Genomic DNA, 25,023 nt, shown 5'->3' with positions numbered 1-25,023 from the left:
CTTCTCTTCTCTTCTCTTCTCTTCTCTTCTCTTCTCTTCTCTTCTCTTCTCTTCTCTTCTCTTCTCTTCTCTTCTCTTCTCTTCTCTTCTCTTCTCTTCTCTTCTCTTCTCTTCTCTTCTCTTCTCTTCTCCTCTTTTCTTTTCTTTTCTTTCCTTTTCTTTCCTTTTCTTTCCTTTTCTTTTCTTTTCTTTTCTTTTCTTTTCTTTTCTTTTCTTTTCTTTTCTTTTCTTTTCTTTTCTTTTCTTTTCTTTTCTTTTCTTTTCTTTTCTTTTTTCTTTTCTTTTCTTTTCTTTTCTTTTCTTTTTTCTTTTCTTTTCTTTTCTTTTCTTTTCTTTTCTTTTCTTTTCTTTTCTATTCTTTTCTTTTCTTTTTTCTTTTCTTTTCTTTTCTTTTCTTTTCTTTTCTTTTCTTTTCTTTTCTTTTCTTTTCTTTTCTTTTCTTTTTTCTTTTCTTTTCTTTTCTTTTCTTTTCTTTTCTTTTCTTTTCTTTTCTTTTCTTTTCTTTTCTTTTCTTTTTTCTTTTCTTTTCTTTTCTCTTCTTTTCTTTTCTTTTCTTTTCTCTTCTTTTCTTTTCCAATTAAATGTTCAGGGATTAGAATTTATTAAAATTTTACTAGTTCAGGCGAGGGAAGGTACAAAGATTCCTGTATAGGAGGGTAAATAATGAATGTAATTAAGCTAATTTCTGTTTCAAAAACTTATGGAAACAGAAGCTACATACGTGAAGATGTTGGTTTCCATGTACTTCTGCAGTTGCAACATCTGTGGCTTACAGCTATAGCAACAGTGTTGTCCATATATCCAGAAAGATGTAATCTTTTTAATTCTGTTCATCAAAATATTTCAGAGTGCTGTTTCATTCTAATTTATCAGATATTTAGATCCAAAATGTTTGAACAAATTATTTCTGCTTCACATATCAGAAACAGGCAATGAGAATAAAAACAACCACAAAACAGCCGAACATGTAACCAGCAAAACCAGAAGATATTCTCCAGTCTTTAGGATGCTAAAGTTCATTATTACAGCTCTTTAGAGTTTTTGTATTTACATTTATTTATATCTTTATGTAATAAAAAGGAAAAGTAGTCTTACAAGTTAAACATTGCCAAGAAAATGTTTCTATCGGTATGTAGGGGACAAAAGAAAGTCCAAGGAAAATGTAGGACCCCTCCGGAAGGAAACCAGTGTCCTGGTTACCCGGGACATGGAGAACACTGAGGTGTTCAATGACTTTTTTGCCTCAGTCTTCACTGATAAGGGCTCTAGTCCCACCACCCAAGCTGTGGAAGGCACAAGCAGGGACTGAGGATGAAGAACCACCCACTGTACCCCAAGAGCAGGTTCGGGATCATCTGAGGAACCTAAAGGAGCACAAGTCCATGGGACCTGATGAGATCCATCCACGGGTCCTGAGGGAACTGGCAGATGAAGTTGCCAAGCCACTGGCCATCATATTTGAGAAATCGTGGCGGTCTGGTGAGGTCCCCGATGACAGGAAGAGAGGGAACATAACTCCAATTTTTAAAAAGGGGAACAAGGAGGACCTCGGTAACTACATGCTGGTCAGCCTCACCTCTGTGCCTGGCAAGGTCATGGAGCAGATTCTCCTGGAAACCATGCTAAGGCACATGGAGAGCAAGGAGGTGGTTAGTGACAGCCAACATGGTTTCACCAAGGGCAGGTCGTGCCTGACCAATTTGGTGGCCTTCTGTGATGGGGTGACAGCATCGGTGGACAAGGGACGAGCAACAGACATCACCTACCTGGACTTGTGCAAAGCTTTTGACACTGTCCCGCACGACATCCTTCTCTCTAAACTAGAGAGACATGGGTTTGATGGACGGAGCACTTGGTGGATAAGGAGTTGGCTGGATGGCCGCACTCAGAGAGTGGTGATCAATGGCTTAATGTCCATGTGGAGACAGGTCACGAGTGGCGTCCCTCAGGGGTCTGTGTTGGGCCCGGCCCTGTTCAACATCTTTGTTGGCGACATGGACAGTGGGATAGAGTGCACCCTCAGCAAGTTTGCCAATGACACCAAGCTGTGTGGTGCCATCGAAACGCTGGAAGGGAGAGATGCCATCCAGAGGGACCTTGACAGGCTGGAGAGGTGGGCCCGTGCCAACCTCATGAAGTTCAACCAGGCCAAGTGCAAGGTTGTGCACCTGGGTCGTGGCAATCCCAGGCACAAATACAGGCTGGGCGGGGAATGGATTGAGAGCAGCCCTGAGGAGAAGGACTTGGGAGTGCTGGTGGACGAGAAGCTCAACATGAGCAGGCAATGCGCCCTTGTGGCCCAGAAGGCCAACTGCATCCTGGGTTTCATCAAGAGAAGCGTGGCCAGCAGGTCGAGGGAGGTGATTCTCCCCCTCTACTCTGCCCTGGTGAGACCCCACCTGGAGTACTGTGTCCAGTTCTGGAGCCCCCAACATAAGAAAGACATGGACCAGTTGGAGAAGGTCCAGAGGAGGGCCACAAAGATGATAAAAGGGCTGGAGCACCTCTCCTATGAGGACAGGCTGAGAGAGTTGGGGCTGTTCAGCCTGGAGAAGAGGAGGCTCTGGGGAGACCTTATAGTGGTTTTCCAGTACCTCAAGGGGGCCTACAAGAAAGATGGGGAGAGGCTGTTCAGTAGGGCCTGTTGCAATAGGACAAGGAGTAATGGTTTTAAAATAGAGGGGGGTAGATTTAGATTGGATGTTAGGAAAAAATGTCTTTCAATGAGGGTTGTAGAACATTGGAACAGGTTGCCCAGAGAGGTGGTGGAAGCCCCATCCCTGGAAACATTCAAGGCCTTGCTGGATGAGGCTCTGAGCAACCTGATGTAGTCGGGGATGTCCCTGCTCCTTGCAGGGGGCTTGGACTAGATGACCTTTGAAGGTCCTTTCCAATACTAACCATTCTATGATTTTATGATTCTATGATAACACTTTATTTTTTATGTCTCATTTGGGGAAGAAGGTTGAAATTTAGATTTTTCTTTTTCAAAAAACCACTGAATTAAAATCCTTTTATAGTACTCTGGATTCTTTAGTTGGAAACTAGTATTTCAACACCATGGTCTTTCAGTATAAGAACTCTTTGGATTCAGCATACTACACATCTAAAATACAGATTTGCAATGAAATTTATCTAACCTTTCAGTAAGAGGAAATCATAGAGGTCACTATTTTCTTATGAAAAAATATTAGATGGCATGATACCCTGAAATACCAGGGTATTCTATACATTTTGTGAAGTGAATGTTTGATTTTCCAACGTTTCATTCACTTAAATTTTAGAAGGTGTGAGATTTTTCATTAAGTGTTCTGTCAGTACTAAATGTGCAGATGACTTAACATTAGATCTAGAAGAATAATCAAGATTGATGGAGTGGTTATTCCTGTGGAATTCACTGAACATTACATTTTATTCCTCTACTTGATTGTTTGCCAGGTGAGGGTATGAAATGAAAGATCAGCAATACTTCCTTGTATATCTGTATTCAATATGAATGTGGCTGATCTCTTTTTCATTTTCTTCTAGGCCTTTTCTGGAAATACAAATGCAGATAGTGTTGTATACTATAAGCTTCAGCATTTCATTAAAGCAAGATTTCTCCGTTTTGTGCCTTTGGACTGGAATCCCAATGGCAGAATTGGAATGCGCATTGAAGTGTATGGATGCACATACAGTAAGTGGTTTGCTGAATCAGCTTAATGAAATGACTATTCATCATTGTCTTTTGCTACCTAAATTACACTTGAAAGTAGATTTCTAAGCTTAAATTTAATCTTGAATAAAACTGATTCAATAAGTTTATGTGCAGACTTCACTATTTCTGCATTATCTAACAATATGTAATCCTTATTTTCCAGTTCTTTCTGTGTTGGAGTGAATGGTGTGAACATAATTCAGTAACTGATATACTGCAAACTCTTTTCTTTGTGGTCTTAGAAACTGCTTCTTAACATGGTACACTTTCTACCTGAAGGGTCAAATGTAGAAAATGTTTACAGTTTTAAATATATATAGTCTTGGTCCTGAGCCAATAAGAGTACAAGTAGATAGACTCACAAATACACAATTGAAGGTTACTCCAAAGTTGTTATCTATTTAAGGGATACTTTTAGAATATTTTGTGTGGTTAATAAAACATTAATAATTGACAGAAGCATTTGGAAGACAAATGTGTTGTGTTATGGTTATATTGATCTGCTGGACAATGTAAATCTTTCTATTGTCTTCCTGTTACAGTTCTTCATTCCCGGACTTTTTAAAAAAATACTCCTCTTAGCAAGTTGTTTACTACTTTTTATTCTTCACATCTTTTCTCCAGGAGGGAAACAGAGTTTAATTTAAGCAATCTCTTTAATTGCTTGTTTTAAGTACTTTCATCTGTTGTTTTTTGCACAATTTTTTTTTCAACTTCCATGCTCAAGTCATGCTTTACAGAGCTGATCTCTTCTGAATGTTCTCCATATATCTTTCTTCTATTTCCATTCATTAGTATCTGATCTGTCACTTTAATGTAAAACACATCTCTGGGCTTTCTGCCTTAAGCTTGGCTTTGTAAAATGAGTAAAAGATCATGAACTAAGAATATTGAATATTTCAACCTGACTGCAGGAGACTGGGTCACCTCAGAAACCAGGTAAACTGCCCCATCACAGAAAACAGACAGCTCGTGCCAGGAGAAGTGTGTAAGAAGCTGAAAACAGACAGAAATCCCCAGTAACATCTTCCTGGAGACTGTGAACACAACTTAGGATTTCTGTTGATACTGCTGTGACCAAGAAATGTGACCAAGATTCAACTTGTGCTCCACTATTTTAAGTGCCAGGACTACTAAAAGTTAAAAAAAGGAGACTGAACGGATGAGTTAGTCATTCCCAGCTGAGAGCTCATCTGAGTCTCCCATTTGAAATCTCATACCTGTTGTACTTTATGAGAGTACATTCTTTCCTATCTGTAAGCTTGACTGAAAGTCAATCAACTTTGCTTTTTCCCAGTCCTTTGTGCATTTGTCAATTTTAAAATCCTTACTTAAAGTCTTGTTCTCAAACATTTCCAAACTGAAGAGCTCTCTTTTGCACATACCTAAAATCTAGATTTTAATTATCTATATTCACAACTGTAATTTTCTCTATCACACTTGGCAAGGTATCTTATGGTTCTCGTCTGTCACTATTGCCATGCTGCCAATGGAAAATCCACAAATCTAAAGGACAGAATAGGACAGTGTCCGTACTACTAAAAATAATAAACATGTAGAATAAGCAGTTACATAGTTAAAGTACTTTGTACGTGGTCAGTAATTACTTTTGAGGAAGATTATGTATTATACTGTATTTTACTTATCTGGGACAGGATCAATCCTATAGATAGCTTTGGAAACAATTTAAAGGAATATTTACTTCATCCATTATCCACTGTAATGCAGTATGGAGAGAGCATGTTAGTGTTAAAAATATGGAAATATTTTTTTAAGCTGGTTAAGATTTTTTCTGTATTAATGATGCTGTGAGTTCTTGAACAGCTTTTTTTTCCCCCCTGTGTATAAATGCTTTCATTCCAAATGAATTGCAGACTATTTATAATATCTTTGTTTATGTTGAACATCTAGAATTATCATGTGCTTTCAGTAGTTCAGTTTAGTGGTTGCTGTTCAAGACAAAACAGGTGATTATAGTCTTTCTTTCCAGTCTTTTCCTCCATTTATCAGACACATGCAGGATGCATAGTTACTGTTAGAGTAATTATCCGTAGCTGATTCTGAATTGCTAAGTACTCTTCCAGGCAGGACCAGAAAATAAAGAAAAAAAAATTCCAATGATAGCTACTTTAACTTTGATTCACACTTTGCAGATTTCCCATTTCTCATTCTTCCCTTCAGAGAGATCTCACTGGGTCTTATCTTGTAAGAATAAGCAACTTTCTTTCCATTTACCGCCAAATATGTGGAATGTATCCTATATTCAAGTGCAAATGCAGTAATTTCTTCCTTCATTCTGTTGCAAATTATACAACTAAAACTAAAACTGCAAGAATATATAAAATTGGTCTTGCTATTCCATGAAGGGATACTGAAAAAGTGCATGTCTGTTACATCTAAATAAAGTCATTACTATCTTAGTGAAGAAATAATTACAGGACAACTGTTTGCGCTACTTTCAAGTTGCCTGCTCTGTTACCTACCAGCCAAATACCTGCTCTGAATTACAGCCTGGTATCCTTGGAACTAACGTTTTCTCTTTAATTATAATCTCAATGAGGTTGGGTAATGTTCATGATAAATGTCCATAGGATAAACCAGGTTATTATGAATTTTGTTTCTTTTTTTTTTTACAGAAATCTTTTTTTGCTATAAAATTTTTAGCCCAAGGACTATCACATTTTATATATTTGTAAAGCACGCATCCAGAGCAAGTCCTTCTATTTTTGCTTCTTAGTGCTTATGGAATAGAAAGACTAAATAAGGGTAGTCAGTTATGGAGTTACTTGAAACATTGAAAAAGTTCCCCTGTATTCTTTGTGTTTAGTACTTTTCTTTCCTCACTCTGCTACCTTTGCCTTTTCCTCAGTTTTCTTACTTTTGTTCTGCAGTGTTGGGGGTTTTTTTATGTAAGAAAGAAAGGAAGATATTTTCTACCTCTGTGTGAACTACCTGGCTTTGTGTGGACTGATGAAACTGCTTGTGCCATAACTACACAGCAAATACTCTGTGCTACCAAAAAAAACCCCACTCCAAAACCTCTCATGCCTTCTGCCTCACGGTTCTTCCTATTTAGATTGTACAAAAGAGACTGATGAATCTCTACAGATATTTCCTGTCTTGTTCCTGGAATGTCCTAAAACAGAGTTCAGGTTAAGCTATCCCCCTGGCACTATAAAAGGGAAATTAGAAGTCTCTTTAACTTACTCTTTTCTCCCTTGATTAGAATGCTGTCTTTCTCATTCCATCCTCTGAAAACCACTAGGCTAAAAATAGAAAAAAGAAAAGGTGGGCTTTTTTTTTCCTGTATGACAGACAGAAAGATAGGTTTAAATGTGAAAATGATCATTGTATAAAATTATAGGAGAAAGGTAACTGGGAACTAAATGCACAGTGTACATTAAAATGTCCTTAGATGCAGTCCCTAACAACAAGCACTGCAGATACTGTAATATGCAAACCTACACTTCCAAGTTTTCTAGCACTGTTAAATGTGTTGAGACCTTTTGAGCATTCTCTTCCTAGCTAGAATGCATAAAATCGATGGCACAATTACATCAGTCAGACAAAGGACTTGCCATCCTCTTCATAACTGTGATATTGCACTTTCAGGGGTTTGATGTGAATGGGATTGTAAAAATGTTCATTTTAAATGTGACCGAATATGAACATTTTTTAACGTAGCACTGTTTTTCCTTTTTCTCCAAAGCATTTCTTTAAAGCATTGCCTAAGTCCTGATTTACCTAACTTTTCTGAACACTGTGAACCTTTTCAGGTCTGCTTTCCTCAAAATTGGGAAGGGCCAGAGAGCAGATGTCTCATTTGAATACAATTGATCAGGACCAAGGATATCTAAAAATAATTTAAAATACCAAATAGTTTGAATTGTTTTATTTTTTTTTCCTCATATAGCATTAGCCGTAGTTTCAAGTAATTTAAAGATCAACAAAAATCAGCTCATTTTCCAAACAAAGATATTGCAACTAAAACTTCTGTTCAGGATGACTAGAATTCTTAATCTTGTGGTGTGTGAGGAGGCTTCCAGAATTTCCAGTTTCTCAGAGGGGATTTCATCAGTTACAGAGGTATTGTCACAGTACACTAAGGATTTATATGGCACTAATTTGAGAAAGACACATTGTAAATTGTGAAAACAAAAGATGAGTGTTCACAAAGCAAATCAATATTTTTTATTTTCCTTAATATAACAGTGCAGTAGAGAAATCCTGTGGAAACTGATGTTCCAGTGCAAGGACTATTAGAAGCTGAGAGTAGTTAGTAAATATGAAACAGGAAAATGCTATGGCATCCTGGGTATTTGGGCTCATTCTTTCTATCCTGATAACCCTGTAGGAGATTTAAGCTTTATCTCTCACAACTCTTTCAATTTATTTCTAGTGGTAACACACAGATGGCGAAGACAAAATATGTGAGAAATGTTGTAAGAATTTTTATTAACATCTGCAGCCCTTTCACAATCTTTATTCATGCATGGTGGTGATGAGGGAAGGTTTGGTATTGTTTATTTTCTAATTTGGACAGAATACGTTTTACTTCTGAGGAGCTAGTGCTGCAGAATAATGAAAAGAATTTTGGAGAGCAGTGATAAATGTCATTTATGCTCTTGTCTTGATAACTAATAACAAGAATATGTTCCCAATCAAAAAAAACAACTGCTGTTTTCAGTAACTACTAAGAATATATCTAGTTATCTGGTTTGATAGATACATAACAATGTACAAGTTCTATTCTTGAAGTTTTTATTGAAGCTATTAAACTTCACATTCATTATTTAAATTTAACATTGATTAATGCTTTAACTGTCCACATTCATTCAATGACATAATGAAGTGAAATAGTCAACCTAGGATTCATTTTTAGGTAGAATGTCGTATTTATTCATTGTACGTATGGGAAATTAATTCTTCATAAGTAAGAAGTGCATTATCAAGATGTGAAGAAAATCAAGATACTATATTTAAAAATGTAACTGCATTCACTTGACAACAGTTTTGAAAAAAAAAATAAATTACTGACTTTAAGTTCTATAGTTATTTCGAATTGAGTTGATTTTCTTTGCAAATAATGTGGAGGAATATTTTTAGCGAAATCAAAGAAAGTTAGTAAATAGATAATGGGTTTCCATTGACTTGCAAGAAGTGTACCAGTCTGTTGAGAAATAACTTCATATTCTATAGAGTGTCCTTTATATCTTCATTTATTTCACAAATGTATCTTCAAGGGTAATTACCTTTTTCTTCTTTACTTATGAACTGTGTATACTACATGAGCTTTTCATACTGTTATTCCTTTGTGTGTCTTGTTCAATCTGTACTGATTTTGACAAATATTCTTTTATGATACTGGCATAAAATCAGTTGGGTTTTCCCATCCCTTCCCTTCCCTTCCCTTCCCTTCCCTTCCCTTCCCTTCCCTTCCCTTCCCTTCCCTTCCCTTCCCTTCCCTTCCCTTCCCTTCCCTTCCCTTCCCTTCCCTTCCCTTCCCTTCCCTTCCCTTCCCGCACCTTCCCGCACCTTCCCGCACCTTCCCTTCCCGCACCTTCCCACACCTTCCCGCACCTTCCCTTCCCGCACCTTCCCTTCCCGCACCTTCCCTTCCCTTCCCTTCCCGCACCTTCCCGCACCTTCCCTTCCCTTCCCGCACCTTCTCGCACCTTCCCGCACCTTCCCTTCCCGCACCTTCCCTTCCCGCACCTTCCCCTCCCTTCCCGCACCTTCCCTTCCCTTCCCGCACCTTTTCGTACCTTCCCTCATTGTCCCCGCACCCTCCCTTCCTGCACCTTCCCTTTGCTGTGAAAGTATGTGACCTTGAAAGAAATTAGGGAAAACATTGTCATAAACAGAAAGTAGATTTCGCTGGAGCACTGTTATGGAGCTGTAACACTGTACCTACCTTTTAGCACAGTCATGAGAAGTATGAATATAAGCTAATAGGTCAGAAAGCATACATTATAAATGTAATAATGAAAACTGTAGTAATGAGGCCTCTGGCGAGACCTTACTGTGGCCTTCTCATAGTTAAAAGGGGCTTATAAGAAAGATGGAGAGACAGTTTTCTCCAGGGCCTGTAATAACAGGACAGTAAAGTCTTTAAACTGAAAGTGGGTAGATTTAGATTGAACATAAGATTTTTTAGAATTATTATTTATTTATTCTATTTTTTTAGTGATGAGGATGGTAAGACACTGGAACAGGTAGCCCTGAGAAGTCAGAAGCCCTGAGCCCTTGATGATCCCTCACTGGAAGCGTTGAAGGACAGGTTGTATGGGGCTTTGAGTAACCTGATCTAGTGAAATGTGTCCCTGCCTATGGAGGTGCATTGGAACTAGATGATCTTTAAAAAAACCTCTCCAGTCCAAGCTATTGTATTATTCTATGCTAAGAGAGTGTCCCTTGAGGTGTGCCCCCGACTATCCCATTTGCAGGTGTTGGACGCCCCTGTATCTGCCTACTTGACCTGGTTTCTAGGGAGGTTTGGTCCTTGCAAATCTTTACAGCTTGGACTTGAATCCAGGACATTGTGGAGAGATTGCTGAGGCTTGTCCAACCTTCAGACTATTCCACTCTACTTCTTTTCCATGCAGGCACCAACAATACTGCCAGGGGAGACCTGGTGTCTATCAAGCATGACTATGTGTCTTTAGGGCCAAGAGGCAAGGGCACAGGGTCTCAGGTGGCATTTTCCTTGTTCCTGTTGACAAGACAGAAGTGCTTGACGAGGACTGGGTGGATCCTTTGAATCAATAACTGGTTGCATAGCTGGTGTCAGCAGCAATTATTCAGCTTTAACAAGCTTAAGACACTCTTTGATGATTAAGAGTTGCTAAGAAGAGATAGAGTCCATCTGACCATGTAGGGCAAAAGCATTTTTTCCAATAGGTTGGCCAACCTGTTTAGGGGAGTTCTTTATTAGGAATGATGAGGGAGGGAGACGATGACTCAAAATCAAGTAAGGAAGTGGTGGAGTGGTTTGAAAGTCTTCATGGCAATGTGGGCAAGAGAAACCACGGAAACGACAAAACTGAGCTGAAGAGCAAGCACTTGACCATCACAAGTGCAAACACACAATTAGGAAAGTGCTGATGTGAGGGCAATGTGATGGGGGAAGCTCTCACACTTTTTCTAAGAAATCAACACAAGTGGATGCCTTTCTGAAGTGCCTGTGTGCTAATGCATGCAACATAGGGAACACACAGAAGAAATTGAGGTCTTTATGTATTTGAAAGTCTATGATCTCATCATGACCACAGAGACATGGAGAAATAGCTCACACAACTGGAGTCATGCCATAGATGGATACAAGCTGTTTAGAAAGGACTAGCCCAGGCAATGAGGAAAGGCATTTAAAATTTATGTGAGCAAGAAGTAGAGATGTATGGAGCTCTATCTGGTGCATAGATAGCTCAGAGTTTATAGATTAAGATTAGAGGACAGACTAAAGGTGGTGGCATTGTGGTGGGTGTCTGCTACAGACTGCCTGATATGGGAGAAATGCCTTCTTCAGACAACTGAAAGAAACCTTAGGTTCACAGACCTTGGTTCTTACAGGGGACTTTAGTCACCCTGATATCTGCTGGTGGGACAACGTAGCAGGTCATAAGAAAACAAGGAGTTTATATTTGAAAGGTTATGGCAATTGGGAGAGTTTCCTAAAGACTGGAAGAGAGCAAATATCACTCCTATCTTCAAAAATGCAAGAAGAAATAACTGGGGAAGTACAAACTGGTCAGTCTCACTTGAGTCTCTGGGAAGTGAAAGAGCAAATAATCCTAGAAACCATTTACAAACATCTGAAGGATGATGGGATTGTTGGAAATAATCACCATGGATTTATGAAGCCCTCTACTCAGCCATGGTAATGAGACACACCTGAGTTGCTGGGCCCAGTTCTCAGAGCCCTAGTACAAGACAGACATGGACATAGAGGAGCAAATCAAGCAAAAGGTCACAAATATAATTAAGAGACTGGAGCATCTGCCATATGGTTGAGAGAGCTGGGACTGGAGAAGAGAAGGGGGTATCTTACCCATGAGTACCTGATGAAAGGGTGTAAAGAAGACAAAGCCAGGACATTTTCAGTGGTGTCCAGTGACAGGGTAAGAGGTAATGGGCACGAACTGAAATCCAGTTTTTTACGGTGAGGATGGTTGAACACTGGCAAGTTTTGCCCAGAGAGGTGTAGTCTTTATCCTTGGAAATAGTTAAAACCTGACTGGACATAGCCCTCAGAAACCTATTGAAGCTGACCCTACTTTGAATGGGGAAGTTGGACAGGATGGTCTCCAGAGGTACAGAGCAATCTCAATCATTCCGTAATTCTGTGATGCCCATACTGGAAAACTGATGATACAAAGTCTGTATTCTGGAAATAAAACTGTAATCCAGCTTAACTGAAGTCATAATTTGTTTATGACATCAGTAAGAAAACTTTTTTTTTTTTTGAGAGAACCAGGCCCTACTCACAGCTAATAGGTTTTCATTTTAGAATATTTTTATTTATTTCCTAGAGTGGTATGCAATTATATTATTTTCAACTGTATAGATATCCAGATTGATTTTAATAGTGGCTTAAATCTACAGCCTGCATGAAAACCCTGACAATCAGTTAAATGTAATGGATATGATTTTTCACTTCTTTATTTTGTTAATTGGAATTAATTGCAGATAAATTAAGAGAGATTTTCACCCTAAGAATACAGTAAGAACAGAAATGGTCAAAGTACTTTCAGCATGTGAGATTAGTACTAAGTTGGAATAAAAATCAGATCTCTTCTGCTCACTTTATTATATAGTGATAACATCATCATTAAAACAGGACAGTCTTAAATTCTGAGGAGGAACAGGCACAGCAGAAATAAGCTACACTTTACTAGCATAGGTGAATCTAGGGACGTTAGTGATGGGACTTCATAGCATGTTGAAGTATCATGCAAATGTTTCTTTTAGTCATAGCATTTTACATTATCTTTCATTTCTTTACTTCTAGGGTCCGATGTGATTGGCTTTGATGGGAAAAGTTGTCTAATTTACACATTTAATAAAAAACTTATGAAAGCACTGAATGATGTGATTTCTCTGAAGTTTAAGACAATGCAAAGTCATGGAATTCTCCTCCATAGAGAAGGACAAAATGGAGACCACCTCACCCTGGAGTTAATTAAAGGGAAGCTGTTCCTACTCATTAATTTAGGTAACAGCTACAGTCTTGTAGAGTCTAATATAGTTATTAGGTATTATTTGACTAAAAATTATTTTAATTCATTCCTTGGATTTTAATGTATACTGTATGTTAAACTAGCAGTATATATTTGAATAATTACATTTTTATGTGGAATTAATAGTTCTTATTTTTCTTCTCTCAAGGTGATACTAAAACTCATCCTTCTAATGCCCAAATTAATATTACGCTGGGCAGCCTTTTGGATGATCAACACTGGCATTCTGTTCTCATTGAGCACTTTAACAATCAAGTAAACTTTACAGTGGATAAACATACTCATCATTTTCATGTAAAAGGAGAATTCAATTATTTGGACATTGATTATGAGGTGTGAAAATTACCTTTCCTTTGTTACATTTATTAACTTTGTTATATAAATACAGTGAAACAAGCAAAGGAGACAACTTAAGAAATTTTGTAGTACTTAAGACTTCATGGATTTTCTGTCTCCTAGAGGAATTAATAAAATAAAAAGATATATTCTTAGATCACTAAGATGCCACTAGACTTGCAATTCAAAATTTTCAAAAGACCATTTTTTTTCATCTCAGAATTCATTATTTTAGTATCTTTGTTCCAATAGTGCTGCAAATGTGGTAAACTGTGTGTAAATATAAGGAATGAGCCCAAGTCACAGTTATTATTTTATGGCTTGATTAAAATTACAATAAATCAGAATAAAACCATTTTAGAAATGTTTACGTTATGCTTCTTGCAGGGGAGTTGGACTAGATGACCTTTGCAGGTCCCTTCCAACCCTAATCATTCTATGATTCTATATGATTCTGTAGCAAACGTACTGTGAAAAAATCTTGCTTATACAAGTGGTAGATTCATAGAAAGGAGTAGATGTAATTTGCTGTAGCAGTTTCCCACCTGTTGTTAAAAATACCACAGTTTTAATGTGAGGACTGGCTACTTTATGTTTGCCCCCATCCTGTTCGATGAATGAAACAATGAATGATAGAACATAGTGTCTTGAACCCGCAGATCTAAATTACTTTATTCTACTAATTTGAGTTTTTAAACATTTTAAAGTTTAGAGTAAGATTTCATGTTATTCTGTGTCTGCATTATCCCATTTAAAAATACCATTCAGATTAAAGGCATGATTCTGCTGAAAATTTCGGAATTTAAACCACAATGACAAGGCTTGGAGGATTATACCAATTGAAAAAAAAAAGATAATAAAAAAGGCAGTAACAAGTGTTAGATTTTACTGATTGGCAAATAGATTTATTCTACTAAATCAACAAATATTGCAAATTATTTTTTCTTCTCTTCTACATACTATAGTTTGAATATAAGTAGAAAGGAGAGCACAAGCTGGGAAAAAGCCTAAAAATTTCCAAAAAAGTTTCTGACTACAAAAATTTCTCAATTTAATAACTTAATGAAACCATATATTTTATTTTGGTTATTTTTTTTTGTAAAATTATTTTAAATATTAAATGAAATTTCAAAATTAAAAGATAAGTAGTTTAAACTGATCTTTTCTACAATCTCAACTGGAATAGCTTTGGAATGGGTGAGTTCAAAAGGTCACTTAAACTGGCATCCTGTTTCTGACGGTGCCCAAGAGTGGAAACATAGACCAGAGTGTAACTCAGGTCACAATTGTGGCAATGCTTTTCTAAAATAATCTACTGCTTTCTAACAGTTTCTGCCTCGGGTACTTATTAAAACAGAGTTATTTTCTTGAATTTAATAGCTGTCAATGGATTTTTATTTTTATTAAATCTTCCAACCTTTTTCTGAACCCTAGTAAACCTACAGCATCACATCAAGGAACTGCACAGTCTAACTAAGCATTGTGAGAGTGAAAAAATATCTCCTTTCTAATGTTTTGAATCTGCCCTAGAATAATTTAATTTGATGCTTTTTTGTTCTCTATTGCAGTAGTTATGATTTGCATACAGTGGAGAAGTCAGGCTCAAATTTCCTAAATAAGTTGTTAGCATATTCCATTCTCCTTTTTCACACTGTCTGCACGTACTGGACCTTCTTCATCTTGGTTTTGCAGCTGTAATTGACCCTGAAAACTGCTAAGACTCTATACTGAAGTAACTTTTAAGAGATACTCTCAGAAGAAAAAAGAAAAAAAACCCAGCATTTTAGAGTATTTTAAGGAATACATATTACTTGATATAGCCTAATTTTTGTTAGCTTGTTCTTTTAATACATAGATGTGACAAAAGGAAATAGTCAAGAAGTAGCAGAAGTCTTTGACTTCTGCTCTAATGCTATTGTCAAATTCTTTCCTTAGAAAATTACTTAATAGTATCATTGATCTCTTTTCTCTTTCTAAGCTCAGCTTTGGAGGGATCCCAGTGCCTGGAAAATCAGGGACATTGTCACGCAAGAACTTTCATGGGTGTTTTGAAAATATTTATTATAATGGAGTAAACATTATTGACCTGGCCAGGAGGCATAAGTCCCAGATCTACTTTGTGGTAAGAGATTCATAATTAAGAAAGAATAAGTAAAATACAAAAAAGACCACAGCCACTTTTATATGCAACTTGTTAACACACAGTTCTAGTAAAATCTGTGTTGTTTAATAAAAGAAAAATCAATGAACCGCCTAATTGGGCTATTTTATATTTGCTGCTGTATAGACTCATCTACTAGGCAATGCAGGATGCATTTTATTCTTCAGCTCTTTAGTTGATATTTAGATGTGTGTGATATCTCACTGTGTGGAATCCCACTGTTGTGCACGTACAAAAGCCAGTGAGTAAAAAAAGATATATCTGAAGTCATCAAAGCTCTGGCTTTGACTTCCGTACCTAACCAGTAAGAACACCAGCAGTACATTTTTAAGCCTTCTATTGCTGACAACACTGATCCATTTTATTTTGCCCAGAGCATTATAATTTTGATGGATAAGTTCTGATTGTCAATTTATACTGCCCTTTGTCTGAAGAGCTGTAGCTTATGTTGCTGGGTTTAATGCAATTATTGTGACATTGCCAAAAGCTGCATTAGACAAACCCCTACCATTTAGAGAAATGCTTCCAATAATGAACCAACTTTCTGTGTTGTCTCTGAAGGCTTTCTATAAATTTTACTAAATCCTTTGTTTTGTTTTGTTTTGTTTTTCCAATAGTACAAGAGCCATTCCTATTTGCAGTATTTATTTATTTAAAAGCAGGAAATATAGAGATATGATGGAAATAATCAGTTCAAAATAATTAACAAAGTATGAAATGCTTTCAAGCTCCAAATCTTTTGATTTAGATTTCAGTTCAGAATATGAACAATCTATCCTCTGTCCCAGGAAAAAAATGGATGTCAGGTGTCTCTTCTCATATGAAGCTCATCTGAAATATCCCAAACTTAGCTAAACTTATATCTCCGTATAATATCCTGTCCATAATGCTGATGGATGCTGGGTAGAGGACAGTTATAGGATGCTCTGTGTGAACTAGTGAAAGAGAGCTATGAAATTATTGTCATAAAAAATTTCATAATCTTAATCTCAAATGGTTTAAACTGTTTTGCTACTTTCAAAACTATTTAGGAGATGTTTTATAATGTACATGTGCCAGATAGTATCTATGTTATCACAGAACCCTTGTTAAATAGCCACTTTGCTGGTATGATACGCTATTAGGCGGCTGTCCAAATAGCATGGAGGGGGAATCTGCAGATTATAAACTTTTAGCATTTAAATGTTCGTTAATCTGATCACTACCTTTTCAATATGGGTCACTTCAGCTCACTATTAATTTCTTTACAGCTGTGTTCATAAGATACAACTTTTATTTACTTATATATTTCCCTTGAAGAAAATTAAAATGTCTTGCTATGCCAGGAGCTAGTGAGTTTTTTTCTTAAATTGGTTTTTTAGATTTTTAGTACAAGGTCAAAATTTTATGTATGTTCAAAAGTTTTAAATCTCCTTGTGTTGAACAGAAGTCAAATGTACTTTAAATTTCATACATTAATCTTCTAGCAATCATTTTTACGGAACAAATTAGTTATAGTTCAAATGGTGCCAGCAAGTCATTAAATCAAAATGCGTACTGTATCACTATCTAGAGTCATAAAATATTAACTAACTCTGATACTGGATGCAAAAAGTGTGTTAATCCCATTCCAATCCTCTTATCTATATCACTCAGTACAACCACAGAGGCAGGCTAAGCTCTGAGTTTGTCAATGAACTCATGCCCAATTTTATGTAGGTCCCTAAGAACCAGTGATTTCAGGAGCAGTCAAGCACAAAACAAAGTCTAGGTGCCTAAATATGACTCATGATCTGGCCCATGTGGGCCTACTTGAAAACACGTTTCCTTCTGATGTATGAAGAATGTGTTTCACATTTATAAGTAGCAAGAATTTTCTCTGGCTATTTGTGAAAACAAATATTGGGGTCAGTGTACATCTACAGTTGCATTGATTTGGAAAGACTGCTCCTTAGTCCACCGTACTGTTTTGTTTTTTTTTTTCTCAAATATAACACTTCCTTAAACAATCAGTAGCCAAGCTCAACCATTTTTCTCTGCATACAAGCATTTAGACATGTGTAGATATTTGTACCAAATTTTACATTCAGTGTCATTTTATCTAACATTCAGAAATTTGTCAGGTCCCTAAATCTTCCTGAGGCTGAGCCAAAATAGAAACAAAACGCGTCTGACTAACTCGATTCACTCAAGGACCTTTGAGTGAATGAAGTAAGAGCCTAAATTACGTCATCTTACCTCATTCACTCAAAAGTCCTTGCCACTATTTGGTCAGGCAGATATGTCTGTTCTGGTGAAACTACTAGGTAAACGTTTTTCAAACTGATGATGTTCTTGCATATTCATACTTTATTTTTAGACTAACACATTCAAATATTACAAATACTAGGTTCTATGCACAATGTTTTGAAAGTCTGTAGTTTCCATAGAAAAGTTCCATGACTGTTTTTCCTAAAATGTTCCTAATGCCATATTTTTCTCATTTCTTTCTAGGGCAACATATCCTTCTCATGTTTAGAGCCACAGGTGGTTCCTGTTACATTTCTGAGCTCCAGTAGTTACCTGGCACTGCCAGGCACATCAGGGCAAGATGAAGTATTCATCAGTTTCCAGTTTCGCACCTGGAACAAGGAAGGACTTCTGTTATCTAGTAAACTACACCAGGCTCCAGGTGGTTTCTTCTTGTATCTGAGTAATGGGAGAGTTAAAATCAGTCTTAAACCAGGAAAAGCACTGAGTGACATCACTGCAGGTAACATAAATTAAGAAAACAAATACAACATTCCTACACATCAAAAAATAGGTTATTTAAAATAAGCCATTTAAATTAGTACCTACATTCTTGGCTTAGATTTATGACTAGTAGGTGTATAACTGTGTTTTACTTGTGTGAATTTTTATCCCAACTGTTTCTAAATACCTTCTTTTCTCACAAACATGTATATATGTTTTTTTTTTCCCCATGATTGTGTAGAAATTACTTGCAATAATATAGGCTGTAAAGTTCAGTCCTTAGCTTTACATACATACAGTACATAAAGTTCATGTGTATAATCTGGGAAATTTGAGGCATCTAAGCAACTTTTTGAGTTGTGAAGTGTAAACAAGTAAATCTCTTATTATGTCAAACTAAACTGTTAAGATATTTTTCATTATTTGTCAATGCCTTCACAAAGCAAGAAGCAACTCATTTTTCTATTACGGGCTTTTTATTTCCCAGAGGTCTCAACTACAAGGTTCTCCATTAAATTTAGACAGAGGATGACCAATGCCAGGTTGCATTCCAGAAAGCTGGGACAAATTTGAGTGTATATTAAAAAATAATAAATAAATAAATAATAATAGTAAGGACTAAAAGAAATTGAGACATTGAGGAGACTGAATAATTGAGAGCAAAGGGTCACTTTTGCAGTTAATCGCTGAACTGATACTAGATCATCTGGTTCTGCTGATGTGTGTTGCTAGGCAGCCCACAGGGTGGAGCTGAGATTTCCAGAAAGCATACCTTTTAGTCTTCTTCTGAGATATTTCCCTGTTGGTAAAAAACCGCATAAGGACAAGAGGACGAGGCAAACGTAGTAAGACACAGTCATGTTAGACGGTATCCAACTGGGATTCTGAGAAGCAGCTCCCAGCTTTCACCTTCACTCAAGCAAGGGGACTCCCTCTTCCACAAAGAGGCTCCTCAGTTTTTCTGAGTGCTGTTAGCACTTGATATGATAACACAACCACTGTTGGCCCATCCAGGAATCTCCTTTCATGAAGTAGGAGAACATGACAACATCTCTATCATCCAGAACTTTTAAAAAAATGGTGAGAAGCAGTAACATCACTATGTGAGAATATGAATACCTTCACTTAGCGGTGCTTCATCAGTGGTATACTATTCTCTGACACTCCATGCACCAAAACTGACTTGGAGTTTTATGTATCCTTTATGTAAACAAAGTAGATTTTGCCCCTTTCTTGTAGGATAATAAAATGGTTATTCCAGAATGAATTCTCAGACAGGAAAAATGGAACTAGAGAGATTAGGCAGATAAACAGGATTCTAAATAATATGTAAAGCTGAGGAGATGAGGCTGAGATTGCAGTGGTTTCTGTATGGACAAAGAAGATGACCAGAGACCACTAGCGGGAGGAATATGTCATAGCAGCAACACATAATTTGGCTGCAGAAAACACAATGATGATATCAGAAATGTCAGTTTATCCTAGATCTATTTTGAACTGTACATAATCATATATTTCATATTATAAAGCAGGAATATTATCAATGAAAAAGAAGCCAAGTTAGTTTTCATGATGTAATGTGTAAACTAAATTAACAGGTGAATAACAAGCAGGAAAACTGTATTTTGCATTAGTACTCAGAAAACAAATTAAGGATTTGAATGTCTGAAGATTTTAGTCTTCTATAAAGTATATTCATTGGAGTGGTAGGAAACAAACCAAAGACATCTTTTCATATCAAGCCAGAATATAGAGAGCTTAATGATGCTGTTTAGTGCTATTTTATCTTGGGGAATAGCAAATACAGTAAGTAAACTAAACAATTACTGAAATAAAAATACATACAAAAAATTATCATAAAAATTAAAGCCCTCAAATCTCTTTTGGACCCCATGGAATTTTGAAAGTTATGTAAAAGAAGGAGAAAATGTCACAAAAACATTGTAGTTGGTACAAACACAAGATAGGAATCACTTATCTAAAATGCTCACAAATCATGTGCTTGGCAGTGTAAATCAGACAAAGAGAGCAAAGAAGAGCCAAGCAGAGCAAAGCCACAGGATTTGAAGAAGAGGCCTCCTTAATCTTAGTTCTGAGCCCCTGTTTCTTTTAGATTGATTTCTTACTTCAGTTGCTGATACAAAATGAAAATTCCTTCACAAGGAAAAGAAAGAAAAAGAAAAAATGATAAGGTAAACACAAGTCCGTAGTTCATTATGTTTCTGCAGGTATTAATGATTAAAAGTAAAATTTTAAACAGTTGATTATTTTAATTCAGAAAAAGACTGTAAGCCAGTAATGACCACCAATAATGTTGAAATTTACATAAATACTTTCATCCTAATCCCGTGGGTGATAGCAGCATCACGCATAGTATTTGTTACAATCTAAATTAACTGATGCACGAAGAGTATTATTTTAATGACAAGAGGTTTCCCTAGGTTCACCATTTGAAAATGTCAATTCCTTAGTAAGAATGTCAGTGGCATGTAGTTAACAGTGATGAATTTGGCTTTTTAGCTGCTATTTTGATTGCAGTTCAATTAGATGATGTATGTAAAAGAAACTGTTGCTATGCAGCGTAATTTTAACAGATCAGCTGAAGATGGTGGCATTTCTAACAGGTATAGGCTGGCACATACAGCAATTTATTCTGTTTCATAGTTGCACCATAATACATAACATATTAGCTGAAACACCCCAAAATAAATCTTGACACTATCTTGAAACAGAATTTAATGTTCTCATGCTATATTAAGCTTGCTCTTCATAAAGCCTATTAGGACGAATAGTGTTTGTCAAAACAGAAACTACTGCAAAAACATCTTATTCTCTTCTGAGAAAGAAGTTATCTAACAATATATCTAACAATAATATGGGGAACTTTTTCTTGAGTTTTTGAAGTGTTTATTGTTACACTCACTGAAGCAATTCAAGTCTGGGTTTGGAGATTGAGTAATTAAATTATGCATGGCCGGACAGGTTTGTTCCCCTATAGGCAAGGACTTATGACCTGGCTTTCACATACACACACATACACGATATTTGATAATTAAATCAGAGCATATTTCTTTGTGTACAGTTCTTAAATTCATTGTCATGTGTTTTTAAAGATCTCTTCAACCATAAAAAACAAGGAGAATGGCATGTTTATTGATGAGTGATTAAGTTATAATAAGCTATATCCTTCTTTTACTGAATTGTTGCTTAATATCTTTCTTTTGTAGCCACTTTTGCAAGCTAGTCATCAAATATTTATGAAGAAATAACATAGATTAAAAAAAGAAATTAACACAAAGTTAACTTGTGTTGAATGATGACACCAAATTGAATTACAATTTATAGAAATGAGATCTCATTACTCAGTTTCTTCACATGACCTTGTCTTTCTATGCAGCTTTTAATTTCTATATAGCTATTAATTAAGTTATGGTAACAAGCACTGGATTTTGTTGTTATACTTCAGACTAATCTATAAATTATTTTCTCTAAACTATTTTTTTTTTATTTCTCACTGATCTCCTAATAAGCTACGTACATTTTCTTTATATATATATGTTCCTAAGACTGGATGTTATTGTTCTTTTTTAGTACTTAGGTATTAAAATGATGGAAGTACTGGTAATGATAATAAATAGGTATCTTTTTTAATAGCTACCTTATTATGCAGTAAAAGTTTAATTCCTTTTTTTTTTTTTCATCACTTGTGTTCTGGTAACACATTTTTAAAACTCCTAGTAGAGCACTAGACAATATAATTTTCAGATGGAACAGAAATGTTAGCAGTCCATTGGCCTTCATCATTTATATATCATACCACTCTGTGGCTTTGCACAAAGAAATGTGAATTTAATCAAGGTTGTCAATTTGAGGACTACAATGGGCTGTTTTCTCACGAGTGTCTTGTGCTCCCACAATGGCATTCCTCAGTCCCCAGACATAATGAAAGGGACTTTTGGGAAGTCTTAACCTGAGCTAGATTACCATTGTTTACTATCTCTTATCATGCCAGCCTGTATGAAGAGGAAATAAAACATTGTCTTAGTTCAGCCCTGATCCGGACCAGACTATGCAGTCTCTCTCTCACTCCCCCCACCCTCGAAGAGAATAGAGAGAGATAATACAAGAAAAATGGCTCAAGGTTTGAGATAAGGATGGGGAGAAATCCTTAAAATTACTGTCACGGGCAAAACAGACTCGGCCTGGGGAAAAGTATTCATTTATTTCTAAAACTAGCAGGAGAATGAGACAGGGAACAAGATAACCTCCCCCCACCCCTCCCTCATCCCGGGCTTAACATTATCTCCACTACCTTCCCCCCTCCGAGCGGCATGGCGGGGGAAGAGGGAATGGGCTTGCGGTCAGTTCATCAGGTGTTGTTTTATGCCGCTACTTCATCGTCAGGGGAAGAACTCCTTGTATTCCTCCCCTGCTCCATCGTGGGGTCCCTCCCACGGGCCACAGTCCTTCGTGGAACTGCACCGGCGTGGGTCATCTCTTCCATGGAGTGCAGTCCCTTCAGAACAGCTGCCCCAGCGGGCCCTCCACGGGCTACAGCCTCCTTTAGGCATCCACCTGTTCCGGCGTGGGGTCCTCCACAGGATGCAGGTGGATCTCTGCCCCTCTATGGACCTCCACGGGCTGCAGGGGGACAACCTGCTCCACCATGGTCGTCACCACAGGCTGCAGAGGAATCTTGGCCAGGAGCCACATTACTCCTCCCCCTCCTTCTACACCGAACTTGGCGTCTGTAGCCGTTCCTCACAACAGGCTGGCAGACACCTCTCAGGATCCTTTTTACATCTTATTCACATCTCATCTCCTCTCCACTTCTTGCAGCCGGGATGGGCCGAGTTGGGCCCAGTCGGCTGCCCAGCGGGAAGCCAGAGGGTGAGGCCTGCAAAGCCCACAAGGCTCACGCCTCCCCCTCTCTGCCCCTGCTCAGCTGCTTCACATCTTCTCCCTTATTTTTTCCTGTTTTCCCCTTCTTATTGCAGAGGCGTTATCACGGGACATTCTGCTACCAATTGGCTCGGCCTTGGCCAGCAGCGAGTCCGCCCTAGGCCCAGCCAAGTCCACTGAACAAAGGGGAGCAACTTCTAGCAGTTTCCTACAGAAGCTACCACCTTAGGCCCCCCCTCACTAAACAAAACCAGAACAATCATCCATCCCAGAATCATTTGGTATAGTAGATGAACTACTGTAAACAAATAAAAAAGTGCAAAATAAATATAACTTTCCAGTAACAAAAAGATTTTTCTACTTCACTCATTAATTCAATCTCATTCTTTATGTTAGGGCAGTCTCTTACCTACTTAGGCAGTAAAATATTACAATATTTGGAACATGATTTTCTCACAGAACAAGAAGTTAATGAAGCAGGACACAAAACTGAGAATTAAAATAATTATCCCTGTAACATTTGAAATAAAATATTTAGATGTGCCACCCCTAGAAGTTTTCAAGGTCAGGCTGTACGGGGCTTTGAGCAACCTATTCTAGTAAAAGAAGTCCATGCACATGGCAGGAAGATTTGAGTAGACGATCTCATATGACCCCTTCCAGCCCAAACTATTTTATGGTTCTATGATTCTTCAATTGCTAAAAGAAAAGAGATAGCAGAAATATTGCACAGATGTGATTGAGGAAAACATAATTCACTTGAAGTACCTCTACAAATAAAGTAACTCCTTGTTTAATCTTAGAGATGAGGTGAAAGAAGCTGGAGCTTTTGGTAGCTGGGGATGGAGGCTAGAAAGGGGGAAATAAGTAAGCAGGGAAAGAATTCCTTTTTACAAAATTATTTTCTGAAATGGCTAATCTTAAAAATGCAGTGTGACAATTGATGTTATATGCTAGGTATATTTTACAATCTAGTTCCTTATTGAGGGATAATTCTACAATGATTTACAGAAGGAAACTAATTTTATTACTGGGAATTGGGAAAAAAAAAACTTTCTCAGATTTAATTTTCTGTACTTTAAAAAATACATTATTCATATTTGTTTTAGCATACCTATTACCTCTTTGATGAAAACGTGTAGTTCACTGGGGTTCACAGTGGTATAAAGGACCTATACAATCCTATAAAGGATTGTATGCTGATGCTTTATCTGTTTGTGATTTTTTGTTGGTTTTTGTTTGAAGTTAGTAAAAACTTTCAATATATTTGATCAGTTCTTGCTGTAAAATAGTACTAAAAAAATAGGAGAGATAAATAATAGTATTCCTTAAGTCTCGAAAGTTCATTATACAATGTGACTCAACTGTGACCATGATATTGCAAGGCAGCAATATTGTTTTTCTAATGCTTTGACTACTCTGTTTTTTTAATATCTGCTACACATCATATCACCTAATTATTTATAACTGGAGCCAAGGTGGCTAGCCTTTAAGGCATTTTCTTGATCCTCAGCTCAGTAGTATGCCAGCCTTAACATAATATATGTTAAGGCCACTGTAAGTTATAGTAACTGCAATCAGTGTGAAGGACTTCTTGAGTAGTTCGACATCTTGATAATATATAGAAACTCTAGTCACTCCCTCTGCATTGTTCGTAAGGCTATGCAAGTCTTTGCTACCAGAAGATTACCCCTCCACAGGTGACCTTTTTGTAGTCAGTTGCAATAGCATTAATACTATTTTATATTGTGTGCAATAAGATTTCCAATTTTTACTTTAGTAAAAAGTCCATCTCTATAAATATCATAACGATGGAGTTTTATAGGAGTAGAAAATACACCTGTTTACCCAGAAAATTAGTGATAGTCTTAATGCTAATTATTTACTCTGACTGTAAGTGTACTTCTCCTATTAGCAAAATCAAATGTTGCTTCTCATAGAAGATTGCAACCAAAGTAAGTAATGGCCAGACTGGTATC

The 25,023-nt window shown here is 37.0% G+C and overlaps 1 protein-coding gene across 2 annotated transcripts in view; it reads left to right on the top strand.

Annotated features, from left to right (window-relative positions):
• The window catches only part of CNTNAP4 (contactin associated protein family member 4), a 262,043-nt gene that overhangs the window by 165,852 nt on the left and 71,168 nt on the right, over positions 1-25,023 (top strand). For both annotated transcript variants that reach the window (XM_086770060.1, XM_086770059.1), the window contains exons 4-8: positions 3,529-3,676; positions 12,705-12,908; positions 13,082-13,266; positions 15,248-15,391; positions 17,903-18,161. In XM_086770060.1, the coding sequence (XP_086626186.1) occupies positions 3,529-3,676; positions 12,705-12,908; positions 13,082-13,266; positions 15,248-15,391; positions 17,903-18,161 (940 nt within the window). The remainder of the gene's footprint in view (positions 1-3,528; positions 3,677-12,704; positions 12,909-13,081; positions 13,267-15,247; positions 15,392-17,902; positions 18,162-25,023) is intronic.

This window comes from Chlamydotis macqueenii, chromosome Z (assembly GCF_036417535.1).
Source record: "Chlamydotis macqueenii isolate bChlMac1 chromosome Z, bChlMac1.mat, whole genome shotgun sequence".
Classification (NCBI taxonomy): Eukaryota; Metazoa; Chordata; class Aves; order Otidiformes; family Otididae; genus Chlamydotis; species Chlamydotis macqueenii.
This window is presented reverse-complemented; position numbering and strand designations above follow the sequence as displayed.